Genomic DNA, 18,041 nt, shown 5'->3' with positions numbered 1-18,041 from the left:
GTTAATAAGTAGGAACAGCTGACAAAAAATAATGCAATTTTATGTACAATATATTGCAATAGACTCTTGACGCAGAGTTTGTGTTAGTTCCCATGCCACATAGCTCTTTCAAGGAAGACCAAACAAAACTAAGTGTTTAAGTTTTTAACAAAGTTTCCCATACTTGCAAATTTCAAGTCATTTTAACAAGGACACCTTCCCTCTCACCTAATCAGCTACCCAATCAGAAATTTTAAAGAAAAAAAAAAATCCATCTTAGCTGTGATTTTCAAATGGATTGTATAAAATAGTCCCCACAGAAGGCATGCTTTTCAATTAAAAGCTGTGAAACATTTCCACTGATATTGCTACAGCTTTATCATCAAAATAGACTTCATAAGCAATCTGTCTACAAGTGATGTTTCAGCTGTGCTGTCAGCAGCCAAGCACTAACAGAACACCACATCTTCAGAACCTCAGATCATTCACAGCACCCACAAACAGTTTGGGGCCTGTGATTACAGCAGTTCCAGTCCAAACACACCATTCTGACTTCAGCCTCACATTCAGTTACCACAGACTGACAAATTAAGATGTGTGTTCCCTTCTGCTAAGAGTTCTATTTGTTTGGCTACCAATCCACCTACTTAGTCATTTACATTTAGTCTTCAAACTAGTTGTAGTTGTCCAACACCTCATAGGATGCAGTCTGGCCAAGCATTCAAGGATGTGCACCCTACTGCTCAACAGCACTTTTTCCTTGTTTCCATTTAACAGAAGTATTTCAAATGTTTTAGCAACTGTATATTAAAATAGGATTCTAAGCAGCTCCAACTGAAAGTGTTTGCTTTCGCTGGTAACAGCTACTTGCAATAAACAAAGTTAGAATTATTAGCTGCTGTCGTGTGTGATACCATGCTTCTTGGTTCATATCAACATAATTTTCATGTCTTCCTTGGAGATCATGTTGTATGCTACAATTACACGTAGCTGGAAAAACCAGGGCACTGATTACTGAATATACACCCCATAAATGGAGACACTGAGTTGTTTAACATCTTGCAGTTGCAAAGTAGGAGAGCTCTTACCTTGGCCTTACAATCTTTAGTCACAAGAATATTTCCAAAAGTTATCTGGTGATGCTGTCCCAACAAAACTGCTCCCTTCTCCAGGTATATCTGTAGTCTTAATTTTATTCTTCTGCAGAATAAATTAAAAAGTATTTCTTCTATAATTACTAATAAGATCATTTTTAGTACCTACCTCTCTTTTCTTTGCTAGCCCTCCTTAACTTATGAAGCCCTGGAGTCTGAATTGTGCACCATGCTACATGGATACCTGGTGCTTCTTCAAAGAACTTGTACCAGTAGGTCATAATGCACCTTCACTGGGGCCTGCTATTTCATCTGGACAATTACATTGCCATTTCATTTACTTCAGTATCCTTTCATTCCTAAACATTTTGACTGCCACGCAAAATCAAGGGGATTATAAGAGGTATGGTGTAACTAGTTGCCTCCTGTTGGAAGACATCTGTGATACATGTTGTCAAACTAAGCATTCTTGGGCTCAAAAAAGTCTGTTTACCCTGCATGTAAGGCATTCACAACAAAAATTTACTGCTGTCTATCTTGGGCTTGCAGTTACTAGAAACACTTAACTTGTTACTTGAGCAGAAATGTTTTCATGGTTGAATAATGAATAAACACATCAAGCTCATCAAGAGTTTCTCTGGTAGAATTTAATAAAAGAGTGTAAGAAAAAAAGCATCCCTAGAAATACAATAGCAGTATTTAAAAATGTCTTACATACACATGTTGGAAGAAGAGGGAAAGAGAAAGTTTTGCTAAACAAAATTGCCAGCTAGTAACAAAAAGTCTCATTGAAAAGTTTCACAGTACTATAGCACGTGTAGACATTTCAGTTAGTTATCAAGCAAGTTCAGTTACACAAAGAAGAAACCCTAAAATTCAAGCAAGGTGGTTTAATCTCTGTTACATAAAATAATATTTGCCTTCAGGAGTTCACATGAAAAGGCAGTTTATTTTTAACATATGGGACTAAGAAACAGACAGTATACAGTTTTGTAGTCAAAACTAAAGAAAAGAACAACATACAATTATTTGAGCTTTCCCCAAAAGAAGAATAATTGGACTCTGTTGATTCATTTGAAAAAAGTGCAAGATTGTATATATTTGTATTAGCACAGACGAAGATTAAAGTAATTTTATGACATAACTTTGGTCACCTTGGCAGAGAATACCAAGGTTTGAAAAAAACCCTGTAACCCCCACATACCCAAAGTACAAGGAAGAGACTCTTTTCACAGTGCAACCTCTCTCTGGCGGTTACAGATCAGCATGTTGTATAAGAATGCCTAAAACACAGACTTCAAATATCACAATGAGCACAGACTCTAGAATCCAGGGAGCAAGTTACAATTTTCAAGTCTGTCCCTCAAGACACAGTGAAATCTAGAATGTAAGCCCCAGTTGGAAACTAGAAAAGCCCCTGTATCTTTTATCTCACTACTTTCAAGTGAAAGTTGAAACTTTCTTTCACAGTCAGACCCTGAACCAGATCTTCTGAACTACGATGTGAGCTTCCCCCACCCTTGGAATGAGCTCTTGATTGGAGGCAAGAACAAGGAGGAGATGGAAGTGGTAACACACATTGACAGGGGAATAAGATACAGGAGAGAAAACAGGAGAGAACAGCAATGAAAAAACGTTCATCAGCTCTCTTTATGAATTTTTATTTACTAAAACATTCCTTAAAGGGTTTCAGCATTAAGTTAACACCATAACTTGAAACCAGTAATTGACTCCTTACTAGGAAAGTAATTAGACCTCTTTGAGATTATTGCACAAAAACCTGGCAGCAAACAATTTGAAAATGCACATATAGATCAGTTTCTGAAACTGAGTTACGTAATGTTTCTAAAGTAAAAAATATATATATTGTTAAAGAATAGAAACTAAATACAGTTGCTTAATTTTAAATCAAGTCCAGCAAGAAAATATTTTAATATGGCAAATACCCCAACACTTGCTGCATGCATCCATAATGTAGCTATTTCATCATGACTGTGATCATATTTCCATCCCCTCCCCAAAATGTATAATCTTGACAAGAAACTCAAAATTGATACAACATGAAACACTTTCTTTTAATATATATTCCCATTTTGGTATTTAATGCTTAATCTATAAATAGATGCTCTCTGACACAAGCATGATTTCTGTGTTACAGTGCTGTTTTAATATTAAAATATTTTATATGAATAAGTCCAAAGCAGTTCATTTTTTAGTTATACTTCCAGTGAAAAAAAATATATTCTATTTAATTAAGTATCAGAACTGGAATTTGTATTTTATTAGTGACTATGTGTTGATGACTACTTAAAGATATAATTAGTTCACAAAAAGTATTGCTTATCTGAGTACTAGGTAAATGCTATATACAGATATTTAAAGAGTAGTTGAGAAACATCATGTAGTGCTACTGTTAAGAAAAGGTTTTGAGTAGTACAAAAATTTCCAATAATTTATGTCCTGATTTTTTTGTGTGTGTGCACGCTACCAGGAAAAAAATGACAGGAGAGAAAAAAAAAAAACCAAAAAACCCCACATATCCCAATTACTCTCTGCTAAAGGAACAAATCCATCTATCATTTTTAGACATTAGATTCAGACATAAGATTTCTACTAATTAAAATTTTGATTTAATAAAGTAATATGGAGGCAGCATGTGGTAGATTAAGGTTCATACAATCTGTTAAAGTAATACACAATTGAAAACTAATTATTTGAGCTAAAACTTTTAGGTTGATTCCAATCTATAGTTTCAGCATAGTGCTACATATTATTCAGTCTTGAAGGCTAAAAGCAAGAATCTGCAATTCTCATTCTATCATAAGCAAAGCTCACCTACACCTCGTCTTAAAACATTTTAGCAGCACAGTCAACTTTATAAAGAGAAAAAGGCAAAATACTACCATAATTTACATATTCTAATAATCTTTTCAAGGCATCAAAAGACCCAGATTGAAATTCTTATAACCATTGACAAAAATATATTAACCTATACTTGCATTTACACTTTCAAAAACTGTAGTTAGTATTAAGTTGGCCTATGAAGCAGTAGTAAAGTGCAAAATATTTGGTATAATATCTAGGGATTAGCCTTAGCTTCAGCGGAATACAAAGGATTAAGCCTGGTTCTTCCATTGACAGCTATGGTGTTTGATGGAGGACCAACCTGGGAGCAGGGAGGGAAAAAAAAAGAAAGAGAAAAAAATATTAAAAAAATGCCAACGTAAATTTCCAGATTTTTATCTCTCTAATATGTTACACAGTGTTACTTCATTTAGTGCTTTTCTCATTGCAATGCAAGACCTCCTATATGATTTCTGAACTAAGCATATATGCTACAGAAGCAGAAAGAAACATAAGACATTACTTAAAAACACATTTTTTCTTGACAAAAAATTTCATGTATAACTATTCAAAAAATGCATAATTTTTAGCCCTTTTCCACACCTGGTTGCAAAGAAATACTTGAAAAATATCACTAAACCAAACACTTTTTATTAAATATTGAATAGACCTGATTTCTTACTAAATCTTCTAACACTCCTGTATACCATGGTAATGTTTCTTTTATCAGAAGCAAACCATCACTTTCAGCACAGATAGCCAAAGCCTGATTTTCAGTGGAACTGCACAGCCCAACAGCTCCAACTAGAGTTAATGGGAGCTGTAGATGCTCCACAGCCATGAGAACCACATACCACAGCACACAGTTTACTAAACATGATGAAAACATTCTCAAGAGAAAAATGATTAAAAAGAAACCTCACTTGACCCATTTTAGGTTAGTAATTACTGAGGGCCCTATTGAACAGGAAAGACCAGCAACATAAAAGGCCACAGATCTCAGCACTGCATACTCACAACACATTAAGTAAAACAGAGGGTGAAAAAAATTAAGAACTTGGCAAGTGGTGCCAGGATTATATTTTTTAAATGACTCTCAGAGCTGCAAGAAAGGAGAGTGTGGGGTAAGAGGTAAAAAGAGAAGCAAACACCTGATGGACGTCTCTCATAATTCAAATGGATCAGATTATTACTCCTTTTCCTGACTGCAGTATGATACTGGAAGCTATGAGGTGTATGCATTCTCCAAGTCCCCTCAATTCTCAAAAGCACTTTTGGGTGCAAATAACTTATTGATACAAAATGCTTCATTTCTCTGTCCTACTACTGCCAGTTCTCCAGGTTAAACATAAAATGAGACCATGTTTTTATTAAATTTGCTGTAGGCCAAAAAAATCTCCTTCTGCTGTCAGACATACCTGTACCACAGCATATGCACTCTGAAAGTGAAAAGAACAGCATGTACAATTTTATGCTTGGCAAAACTTCAGTGAGTTCTTCACTGCATTTTATTTGTGTTCCAGGGGTTTTTTTAAAGCCTGGTTCAGGTTTCTGTGCTGCAGACTGCTCTTCTTTATGGTTACAGCTTCTTCATTATTAGAATGTCTCCTTAAAAAGTACAGCCCTTTCATCACCCCAGTCTCAACATGTAGTTTACTGACAAAGCACATCTCCCACCCACAGAAGAGAAAGGGAGGGGTAAACCGATTTCAATCATTATCTCTCTCCTCTTCCCCAAGTCATTCTTGTACCTAGACTGATAAAGACTACATGGGTCAAATCTACACTAAAAACATTTCTATGAAAAGGAATAAGTAAGTAAAGTGTCATATTATTCAGAATGTAATTATGCATTAGAAGAGAAAAAAATATATATGCAAATACAATCCAAACAGTATTTCTGGTAGAACAGATTTTGCCTCTAACGGATTCTGAACAATACAGCATTTTCTTAATTTTATCCTGCTTTTAATGTGATTACTGACATAGAGTGAGAAGCAATTCTACAGTGTATCATAAACCATTTGTACTGACTAGAGATCAAAAACCTACATGAGCATGCTTGTAACTTTTCCAGGAAACTCAATCTTCCTATTCATTGTAGAAAGGATGGGAGATCTACAAGCATCAGAGGCTGTTGCACTGCTACGGTGAAACCAAAAACCTATGAAATGGAATGTTTCACTATCTGACCACTCACTGTGAGATTTTGACCCGAGGGAATCAAAGACTTCCATAAAACAAACAAAAATGTCCCTTGTATCCACCTACTATACAACATAAGTTTCTTTCAAGTGAAAAAGGGGAAAAAACCAAAAAAGTACTGAATTTCTTTGACCTTCTGCAGTGAGAAACTATTCCTCAAAACAGAATGCAAAATACTAATGTGATGTCAAGAAAACTTTGTGAGACTATGACTGGTTGCAAACTTAAAACAGTACAGATTTTAGAAATGTGCACTGTTTTACACAATGAGAGATGTGTAGGTTAATTTTAGGAGAGACAATTTTTAACCAGAGGGGGTAGAGGAAGATGGTCCTTCCAGGACCATTGACAAAATATAGAGAAAAATCTTAGTTATGATGCCAAACAGATTAAGGACCTGATAAAGTCTAATAAATAGGAAATAGTCTTCAGAACTGTGTTATCTGCCTGCAAAAGGTTGCAGCCACTTCAGGTCTAGAGCAAAGCTGCTCAGCAGGTTTCTAAAGCCATATCATTTCAAACAATGTAAATACAAACAAATCAGACTTTATGGACAAGATACTTAACTGATAACCTAGAGATTTATATTTCATTTCAAGAAGATTTTGATTACATTTGTACTGTATCAAAATACAGACATTCAAAGCTCTGTGGGTGCATTCACCACTTTATTCTGCAAAACTGACCCTCTTCCCCATCTCCCTTTCCCATTGTTAAGAGACCTCTTGGCAGCAGTTTGTGCCAAAACTAACTGCTTTTAGAATCAGGCATTAGTATGGTAATTTTGAAGGAAGTACCATGAGTTCTTTGTTTTGGATGCAATGATGAAAACTCACCCTTTTCAATTTGGCAGCAGCTTCTCCAGAGCGGATTGCAGCCAGCAAGCTCTGGTGGATCTGTTCGGGGTCAGCGCGCGGGAGCGTCATCGTGGTTTGTCTCTTAGTGACAGGGTGTGGGTGGTCAGGGGAAGCACTTGACTGCGCCTGACTCTTCTGTTCACTATTCACATGGCCGCCTTTCTATAAAGGGAGGAAGTGGAAGGAAAAGAAGCCAAAAACCTTTAATCTGAATTAGTTATAAATGGAAATCTGAATCAACCTGACACAAGGTTGCATAGCAAACTGCTGCCATTCTAGTGTTCGCTTGATTCAAGACTTCAGAGATCAGCCACATTTCCAGCATAGCACAGTTTCTCTCTCACGTAATTACGCCAGCAAAACTTTGTATCTCCATTCAAGCATGCTTGCGGCATGACCACTTGAAGCCAAAGAGAGCACACCACTCAGAATTAAATTTAAGGAATCAACACACAGAACTATAAAGAACAAATCATAAGCACTCCAAGCATAAAAATAAGTATTACACAAGAGGAATAACTAATTAATTGACAGGGGATGCTAATTACGGCAGGAAAAGTTATTTCCGATCATCTGAATGATGTTGCTCTCATTTTTAACATTCCCTGTATCCCTGTACTTCATTATAATGCTGTGCTACTGGTGGACACCACAGGGTATTTTCCCTGTACAAATACAGAGCTTTCCGACCAGGAAGCAATTCAGAAACAAGACTTTACACTGGTTGCACTTGATGGCAGTGGATCCACAGTCAATTAGTATTAGAAATAAAGTTTACCTTATCCATTAGACTATTTTGTGACCCCGCTGTTACGGTCTGTAAGGAAGGGCTTTTCACTTCAGGCATGGAAGTAGCTGAGGAGAATCCAGCTGCCAAAGGGGCAGAGGAGAGTTCCACTGGAAATTCCTCTCTTGGTGCCTGGCTAGTGATCGTACGCGTCTTATTGAATGATTGTGACCTTTTGACTGCAGATGAGACAGCAAGAGCAAAAGGGGATGGTCTTGAACTGGAATATGGCTTTGGAACTGCAAAAGTTCTGAGAGTTCTTAGATTCAATGGTGCTGGAGGACAGGAGGGAAAACTTAAAAGCTTATTGCTTGTAACAGGAGAAGTGGAAGATTCAATGTTTTTTCCATCATCAACTTTTTCTTGATCTGCTGGAGGAGAGGGAATACTTGTTTTTTGTAAAGCCAAAGAAGTTAAATCAGGTGATGAGATTTTTTTACCCATCTCTGTATTCTTAATTTCATTTTGAATTGAATTAGGAGCACAAACTGTACTTCTGGCAACTGCAGATGTCACATAGTGACCGGAAGCTCTTCGTTGCATCTGCAGATAAAAAGAACTAGGCTTTGTTGTGGGACTTAATGGACTTAATGCATTTGACTTGTCCTGAGTCTCAGGAGAAGCATTTGTATTATCCAAACTTAGCAGCAGTGGGGCACACTGCTTGAAAGACTCTCTTTCCATCTGGTTGCTCTCAGTAGTAATCTCAGCTCCAGAGGTCACAGTATGGTCAGAAGTGCTGTTCACTCTCTGCAGCAGATCATTTGCTGCTGCAGCTTCATTTTGTGAACCAACCTGTGAAGGACCCACACTTTTTGACAGATGAGGAATTTCAGTTTGCACTATGAATTCTTTGGGGTCTTCCAAAGTAGATACCTCTTGTTCCTTATGATCTAATGGAACTTCTGATTCCCAGCTCTTCATCATTTCTAGGAATTTTGGAGGCACTATTTTATAAGTAGTCATCCCAATTTTTGGTATGTAATCCCTTGTAATTTCATTAGCAGGTTTGGGTTTAGGTTTGGTGTCCTGTCTATAAAAAGGGTGACCTTTTACAGGAGAATCATCTGTAGTTTCTGCAGTTGTTTCTCGTGAAGCGAAGTTACTGCCATTTATACAGATGTGACTCTGGTCTTTCATTGGAATTACTCTTTCATGAGTAACTTCTTGTGTCTCAAGATTTTGTTCTATTGCAGTATCTTCACTCTCTTGATGCATTCCATGCATCACTTGAAGAAGGGGGTTCTTCTTATCTCTGTTGTGTTGAGGGACTAGTTCTCTAAATGTGGATGATTCAACACCTTGAGGAACAGTAATTTCCTTCTGTGTAGTCCTTCCCAAATTGCTATCCAAAGTCTGGATTCCAACATCCTGAGTTTTTACTGTGTCCAAGCTGGTTTGATTTGTTTTGTCATCTTGCTTTTCTGAAATCAGTTGAGGATAATTTCTATGACTTACAGAGATGTCATTTTCACATGCCTGGCAGTTTGATAGTCTGTCAACTTCAAGCTTGTTATTTTCTCTAAAATCTACTGTTTTAATTTCAGCTGTCTGAAGTTTTTTCCCTTCTTCTGTTGTTGGAAGGAGTTTTGTATCACTGTGATCTTTAAGTTAAAGAAAGGTTCCAAAATTAATACCAATGCCAAATCAAATGCCAAAAAAGATTCAATCTTCCTCATTACATTCTATGTATTTAATAACAATGACTGCTTTTCACTGATGCTAATTTTTCCTTAACACTTTTAAAGGCTATTTAAAGATGTAAATATATTTGACTAATATTGCCAAATAATTGTATTCTGATTCAGGTACTTTTCCTTGATAAACAGGTTACAGATGCCATGCATCGACTTAATAGAAAAAACTATTCTCAAACAATTTAAAAAGTGCTAATGAATTTCAGTTCATTATATAGGCATCAGTGACTCAAGAGCTCAAGGACTATTCAATATCGAGTTAGATGCAGGTTTTATTTAGTTCCACACATTTGTGGCTTCTGTCCTTTAGTTTTAATGTTACAAATCTTATTTGTCAATTACGCCTTATGTATTTGTACAAGGAACAACTGAAAAACATTATGTACAAGAGCAATTTGGCAAACCTATTTTTCCTACCCTTTAGGTGGTCCGATAATTCAATTTTCTACCCCTGGACTAAGCATGTGATCAAATCCCAAACACATGAATATTTGAGTCAAATTGTTTTAAACACAATATTGGGAAAAATTAAATTCTTCAGAAATAATAATTTGGAGTGGTATTCTGTAGAGAAAAAAAATCCTCATTTCATGTATGCTATAAAATGGCAGTTAAAATTTATATCACATATAAACAGGACTTGTGTTGTTATGATTTATTAACAGAGGTATACTGAGTATAAAAGACTATAGAAGGCCTAATATATAAATCTGAAAATCAGTGTCACAAAAGAGTAAAATAAATCAGTCAGGTCACTAAATCCACAGGAAAATTTATGACCCATTAGATGCACAGGATGTCGTCATTTTGTTTCAGATCAGTGTGTCACTTTCTTTTATTTGTGCTTAAAAATATTTGTATTTTCATGCAGAAAACTCACCCTAATTTCATAAGCAAAGAACAACTGATGGCTTCTTCTTCCCCACAGGGGTGTGGCAGCCATGTCACCCCGCGTGGCAGGATTACTTTTGTGTTCAGCTTTCCCCCTCCTCAGCACTGTCCCACCCAACCATCCTACAACAGCATGAGGCAGCTTTGACTACTGCTAAAACAAAAGTATATTAAAAACAAACCCCAAAAAACCAGAACTGCAGCCAATTTTTGCCACTTCGTCTCAAAGAAAATACACTAGAGCTAGAGAAGGTGTAAAGAAAATAATCTCATTATAACAATTCAAGAATTGACTGTATAGCCATTTCTTCAAAGGAATAGAAAAGTTCAAGCTTCAAGTATTAACAAGTGGGAACTACTCACCATCATTTTTATTTTGAGCTAAAATTTTAAGCTTCCCATCTGTTTGAAATCCAGCATCCTCACTGCTTATCTTAGTCTGTAGTCCTCTGCAAAGCACAACAGTACATTAAATATGCTGGTATCATTCATTTCAGTAAACACAAGGAACGATGCAAGAGAACTGGCAATATTCTCCAAACACAGATGGACAAAACAGAACTGCTCTGCCAAACACTGGAATACTCAACAGAATAGATTTCTTTTTTTTAAAAAACAAGAGGAAATGCTGCCATGGTATTTTACCAAAATGACATGCAGCTCCACTTGCTTCTGTGTAAGCAGATGATCCATCTTCCCTTCTCTTTACCCCCTCCTTTTGTTTACACGTGCAGTTTGAACAAGCCACTTTCCAATAACAACTCCATTCCAGTGAAGCCACAATGGTTTTTCACTTTATATAAAGTGTTATGACACCCCCCCATCTAAAATGTGTCCCTGACTTTGTCCCTAGCATGATACACAGGAAGCTGCCATGAGACACTGTGTATGAACACACAAACTGAGCAGTACAGACTTCGCAAAATAGTCCCTTTCAAGAAATACCTTGAGAACAGAAAAGAAACACACACAACATGTTACTTGCATGCTAAACATCTTGCAAATACATACAATATCTATTTCCCTCATTTCATGGGGCACAAGAGAACTGCAAAAATGCTGAATAAAAAAGTAATCATTTTGAGGGTGGGGGGCGATATTAAGTCCTTGGCTTCGGAAGGTAAATGAAAAAGGCAAAAATACTTAAAATTTCTTTATAGAAAGTTATTACAACTTCAAACTTTGTTCAAGATATTTTTATTTTATGTAGTTAGAAATACTGGCATTATGAAGATTCCAATTAATTTGCCACATCAAATGTATCAGTTTTCAGAATCAGTGCCTTGAGCTGACACATCTGCATTGAAGCATTTAAAATGATACATTTCTCAATAACCATCCATGCTCATGTTGCCTGTGTAGTCCCAAACATACTGTAAGTGTCCAATAAACCACCAAATGGTTTTGAGAGCATATGCTCTCAAAATTACTGTTGGAAGAAAGTTAGAGCTCAGTCCTGCACTCTGTACTCTTACTTAGCTCCACTCCTTTTAACACAGCTGAGGGACTGAGCTAAAACTATTAACAACAGTCTGAACTAGATTTTTAATAGGAATTTTAAAAAAAATCAAATCAAAACCCCCCAAACCCAAAAGCCATAAAACACCACAGAGTATCATTATTGAAATTAGTGGTTTTGACTGGAATATTTTGCATATATCCCTGGTTTGATTAAAAAAGAAAACACTTCTCAAAGTAACTGGATCTTATATATAAGATTCAAATTACCTTGTTTTCCAGATATATGATGTCAGAGAAACACTACTCCTCATTTTGGAATTCCCATGATATTTGAGGAAGCAATTGCCAAACTCTAAAACCAGAATGCAGTACATTCTAGCTGACTCTCACCAGGATTATAAAACATGAAAGGTTACTACCAATTCACAGGGGAGAGGGGACAGAAACATCCCCTTGACAATCAGGCAAACTGGCCCAATAACACAGGCCTCATAATTTGCAAATTCAAGACAATTTATTAGATCCCCAAAGAGGAAAAACTGGGACAATATTTGCCAGGACAGAGTATCAAATATTTTTGCAAAGCCACATCTGACTTTGGACTGACAAAAACGTCTCTTCAAATACAAGTTAAACGTCTCTTTATTACCTTGAAAGTTCTTGGCTACTAGGGCAGTCACACGTTTTGGCTTCAGTACAATAATCGAAATAGTTCTTTCAATTTAATTTGGGAACAGTAGCCAGCTTAGTTGCCCCAGGGAACAGAGAAATAGTGAATTACATTAACACAATGGGACTTCTCTGGACAATCAACATTTATTTCAAGCAGGCACTAACTCATGTTGGAAACCTGCTGAGTCAGGTAGTTTAACAAACATGCTGAAGGGCAAAGGTACAGCATCACCAGAAGGGAAAAAGAGCGCTTAAGGAAACTAATGTGTTTATTCTTTAAAAAAAGCTGAATTAACTTGTTTTCCTGAGAGCAAATGGATTGAGACAGGTCAAGACCACACATAAGGAAAAGAAAAAATAAAAATTAAAGCCAAAACAAATATGCAAGCAATAAGAATCATGCCCAAAAAACCAGAAATGGCTGATGTATCCATTTTTCCCCATCTGTAAGAATAAATTTGTGTATTTTTATTTACCTAATCAAGCCAAATTTTTTGCAGCACGCTGCTCTAGTAAATACACTGGGCATTTTAGAGCTGGGTTCAGCTTTTCTGGGCTCCAGCTGTTTGAATAGTAAGGAAAGGGAAGATTAAACAGAATAGACTGCAGAACACTTCATTGTCATTTCTGCTGAAAAGCTCCATGAATTACTGTGCACAGAAGAGTGCTACAATGAAAGCTAAGCATATTAAATCTCATTCCTCTCTCACAATTCTCTATTTTGTACAATGAAACAGCACTCTGCATTTTATTTGCCTCCCCCATTGTCTCCCCAATGCTCCTTTCTTTGTCACAAAACGTACTTACTTGCCATCTGTGCTCATATTTTCTTGTTTTTCTTCCTCAAAGCTTTGCGAGTTGTCTACGGAAACACTGCCAGGAACGGGAGCTGATGAAGCAGGATCGTTTTTGTCATTTTCCAGTGGTATCTCAGCAGAGCTGAAGGCTGCAGCAACCTCTCCTATCCTGGGAGAGGTATTGGTACTTTCACTTTCCTCTCCCTGTTGCACACTTATCTCTTCCCTTTCATCAATTCCTTCCAGGTTGTATTCTGAGCTCCTTACATCTACACTCACAAAGGAAAGCAAAAAAAAGTGAGAATACCCCCAAACCCAACAAAACCCAAACCAAACCACAGCTCTCAATGCAGGTTGTAGATAAAAAGGGACTGCTGAAGGCAGCCTAAGTAGTTTGAAGAAGGAAAACTGACTTTTTTCATAGTTCAGGTAAATTTTAAAAAAAAGAGATTCATCCAGACTTCACAGCATTCTCTAGTTGTTTTCAATTCTCTCTTCTGACACAGGAATATGGTCATGACCATGCTACTGTCCACCTGGTTCTGTATCTGTACCTACTTTAAAACATTTTCCATGTTTAACCCAAGTACTGGATTAAGATTGTTAAATGTATTTTGATCTATCTCATAACCCCTAATTTCATGGAGGCAGACAGTTTCTTTTACCCAGACTTCTTGTACTTCCATTAGCTTTCCAGTGGGTTTTAAAATGCACAGTTCCTCTATATCAGAGCAGGAATGTTAAAGAACTAAAGAGCGACCCAAATATCAATTTTGCCTGTGGCCTGAACAAGTTTCATCACTGTTAGCAAAAATTTCCCATAACCATCCTAAGTTTATTAAAGTGTCTTGTGCAGTGCCTCATGTTACAGTAGAAAAATAAAGTTCATAGAAAAGTGCTAATCCATAAAAATACTGACATTTGCAACCAGAGCATAGTTAAACTAAAAGGTTGGGTTGCTGGATTAGGACAAAGATAAATCAGTGTACTTGAAGTTGAACTAATAAATACACCTGACCAGGGTACTCCCATCAGATTTGGGTGCACTGATACCTATTAGGAACAAGCCTTGCACTTGGAAAATTAGGTTGCAGTCTTTCTAAGTAGTAGCAGTAAATTTCCAAGAGTAAAAGTCAACAAAGTCAACAAAGAAAGCAAAAGTAAGGAATACTGGAAAGTCACAGATCCCAGAGTACAAAAAAAAAAAAAAAAATCTTAGACTAACTTTTTTTTAGCAGTTGGTATCCTACAATGCTTCCAGTACTTCTAGAGAAGTACACTGTTAGAGAAAAGTAATAAGAGAATGTACGTATTGGAGAAAGGCTCAGTACAGAACAGAAACTTTGATGTTTACAATAGAGATCATTTTAGTAATGGCAGTATCATTATGTGTGAGAAGTTAAATATATATGTCAAAATGCACAAACAAAGCATAACAAAATGTGAGCAAACATTAAACCGGTCAAGACTATCCCACAGCCCATAACTGGCTCTCAAGAACATTGCCTCCTTCACTGGTGAGACCTATTACACCACGGGCCTGAGCCATTACCAGCCACAGGAACAAAGCCAGATTTTTCAGTCTGAATACTGAATTATACAACAAAGAATAGCCAGGACTTCTGACAAGATAAATGGAAGCATTCTGGAGCTGTTACGGTTTTATGCCCAGGCACTGCTGTCATTTCTCTGCTGCTTTTCCTCTGGAGAGGAGTGTAACAAAGGCTGAGTTATATCTCTATTCCTGGGATGGAAACTTAGCTTGGGTTGGTAGGAGACATTCCTGACATTCCTGCTACGTGAAAGTCTGTTCTTTGCTGTGCTAGAAACACTTCCAAGCATTGGGGTGGACTAACCAGACCTACAAATGGATAATACCAAACAAAAACAGCCCTCACACTTCTTAAAAAAATGCTCTACCTCATTTGTCAGCATAAGATCAGCTTTGCTTGCTAGTGGGTTTTCATCTGTTACTGGGTCTCATTCCAGACCTGGGCCATCACTGCTGTAGCAGAATAAAGTCTGAATACTTTTGAAAACAAACAACATTTAACAACCGTCCTTCACTTACATCATGCAGTTAACTCCTTAGGGGAGCAGGTCAGATTCTGATTTGCTTCCAAACCCTCACTCTATAGCTTTTACGTGCAACATACTGCTAGGAAGAACTTACAGCAATACTGGCTATATACTGTTGCCTTACTGCTTATACACCCTATCTGTAGTTCCATACGTAACATAAATTGCATTTCTACCTGCATATAATTTATTCTCTCAGAACTTTAGTCACTGGGTTTTAAGTAGCCCTAAATCAACATTGTTAGAATCTACAGTGTGCCACTGTGAAGATAGATATATATAAATAGATATAGATATATATACACACACCTGACGACTGACATACCAACTGCGACTCTCCTTTCAGCAGTAAGAATACCCTTTGCCCAGCAGAGAACAGGCTGGTGCTGCTCTGTGAGCTCTTATGCTCATAAGCACCAGAGCCAAAAAGCCTGACTACATCATGCAAATCTGCTCCTGACTCTACAGCCCTTAACAAGGTGCTTAAGAAATACTGTAACCAATAGGATTATATAGATTTGTTTGATGGGAAGTTTTTTAAACATCTCTAATTTCAAAATTTGTTTTGAACACTGTTTTACCCTCTTCCCTAGAAAAATAAAGACTAAGCATTAATTAAATTTTGGGAAGGTGAACAAAAATCATAATTGATAAAGTGAATTGCTGCTTATAATCCTAAATGTTCACATTAATTCTTTGTCAATGCTTATTCTAGTAGATGTGTGCCTTCAAACTACTTTTGTCAAAGTAAGACTGTTTTTACACCATGGGAAAACTGTCATTTCACAAGAGAAATGCTGCCTATTCCATACTATAAAGCTCCACTCAATGTGTATGTGTCTAAGTAGAGCATAGTTAACAGACACCAAATTGAATACTTGCAGTGGTTCATTCTAGGGCAAAAGGTAATGCTGTACTTGCAGCTTAGGTTATTTTGCTCATTTGCTGAAGTAGCACTGCATAACAGAACTACTATGGAATGCCAGTCATAGCTGGACAAAAACTCACAATGCTTCCCAGATGCCCAACAATCAAAGCAGTATTAAACCAAATGGACGGAACTCTGGGGGTTTTGTAGAGTTAAAATTATGTCCCACTTTGCAATTAAAGATATACTGAACTATTCCATCCATTTAAAACAGTTGCCAAATGTGGTAATTTTCAGACTAGGAATAGGACAAGTGTACTGCATCTGATTTTGCTGCAGGTTAATATTGGTTCTCACAGCACAACAGGCTTTGCTGAAAGGACCCTTTATACACAGGCCTCATGACAGTTTCAGAGATGCCACCAGAGAGCAGCAGTATCCCATGAGGAAAAAAAAGAGGCAATGAAGCTGTGCTATGTGACTTGTATGTACATTTTAAAAAACTGCACTACATCAAGTCTTCAGCAAAGGACACTGCATGAAGACACGAGAACTAGAGATTGAAGATTGTCACTAACTGAAGAGGTAAATCCAAGAACTCAATATAGACTGCCCTAAGCCCAGTGAAAGTGATTACTTTTCTCTATTTCTTTCCATTACAGCTTAAATTAAAGTATTTAATTACAGAACTCAAATGCCTCAATCAGAAGTTTCTAAATCTATTGAAAAACAAACAAGCCATTTCTTTGAAGTTCAGGGCTGTTTACCTACACAGCACTTGGACGTTACAGTGATGGGAAAGGCAAAAATTATAGCACAGATCAACAACTTTAAGATAAAAACAAGTACAAGAAAACAAGAAAAACTTGATTTAAAATCCCAGTATGATAACCTCGCTCATCTTAGACCCATTGCATGTAGATAAGACAGTTTTCAACACACAAAATTCAGTACTAAAAAACAAGCCACTCACTCAGAACTGATTATTCTCTTTCATCTGCTACAACAGCTAGGACAAGGAAAGGTTACAGCTTTGTTAGATCTTCAGCCTTGGACTCCACAGTACAGGTTCATACTCCCGTTTATTACATTATGTATTGCTTCTACTTAATGTCTTTTCCAATAATTTACATAAATTGCCCTAAACACAAACCAAGCCCAAGTTTACTGATTACTGATTTTTTATTTTTCCCCCTTTGCCAGCGACCTACCATCCTAGCAGATGACTTTTTCAACTCTTGTGGTACATTTGTGTTTTACCACTCCAACCAATTTGACTGGCATCCTGAATAAAACAGCCGGAAAACTACTTAAAAATTCCTGTCAACTAGCACAGTAACTGAGTGTTTAGCCTCATATAATGACAGTGGCACTCCACAGGCTTAGCATTTATATACTTCATTCTTATGAAATGCATTGAAGAGTTATTTTTTCAGATTGCACTGGCACTGATTATTCTAAAAGCTTTTGCAAATTTTAGAAGACTTCTAGATGTTGTATCTTGTAACTGAACCCTACAGTCTGGTGCTTACAAACAACAGTACTTAACAGTACAAACTGCATAAATCAAAAAAAGGATTATGTTCAGCAGCTAAATAATTGTATTTTAAACAGCTATACTTTCATGTATCACATTTTTCCCATAACACCCAACAAATAATTTAATATATAAACAACTATTTATGCATTCAGTTTAGATTTACAACTTATGTTTTCAAGGCTGTTCAGATGCCAACCAAAAGGCAGGCACAGATTTGCTCCTGCCCCTATGTTATGCAGGTCAAGGGCAGCACAAGGCAGGGTTCTAAAA

General features: G+C 36.8%; 1 protein-coding gene across 12 annotated transcripts in view; it reads right to left on the bottom strand.

Annotated features, from left to right (window-relative positions):
* Positions 1–1,700: 1,700 nt before the first annotated feature.
* The window catches only part of COBLL1 (cordon-bleu WH2 repeat protein like 1), an 81,339-nt gene continuing 64,998 nt past the window's right edge, over positions 1,701–18,041 (bottom strand). For all 12 annotated transcript variants that reach the window (XM_048309391.1, XM_048309394.1, XM_048309396.1 and 9 more), the window contains 5 exons: positions 13,295–13,553; positions 10,718–10,803; positions 7,758–9,370; positions 6,959–7,141; positions 1,701–4,239 (listed from right to left, as the gene is read on the bottom strand). In XM_048309391.1, the coding sequence (XP_048165348.1) occupies positions 4,153–4,239; positions 6,959–7,141; positions 7,758–9,370; positions 10,718–10,803; positions 13,295–13,553 (2,228 nt within the window). In that variant the 3' untranslated portion in view covers positions 1,701–4,152. The remainder of the gene's footprint in view (positions 4,240–6,958; positions 7,142–7,757; positions 9,371–10,717; positions 10,804–13,294; positions 13,554–18,041) is intronic.

The sequence above is a fragment of the Corvus hawaiiensis genome, chromosome 7 (assembly GCF_020740725.1).
Source record: "Corvus hawaiiensis isolate bCorHaw1 chromosome 7, bCorHaw1.pri.cur, whole genome shotgun sequence".
NCBI lineage: Eukaryota > Metazoa > Chordata > Aves > Passeriformes > Corvidae > Corvus > Corvus hawaiiensis.
Note: the sequence above shows the minus strand (reverse complement) of the source record. Positions and strands in the feature narration are given on the sequence as shown.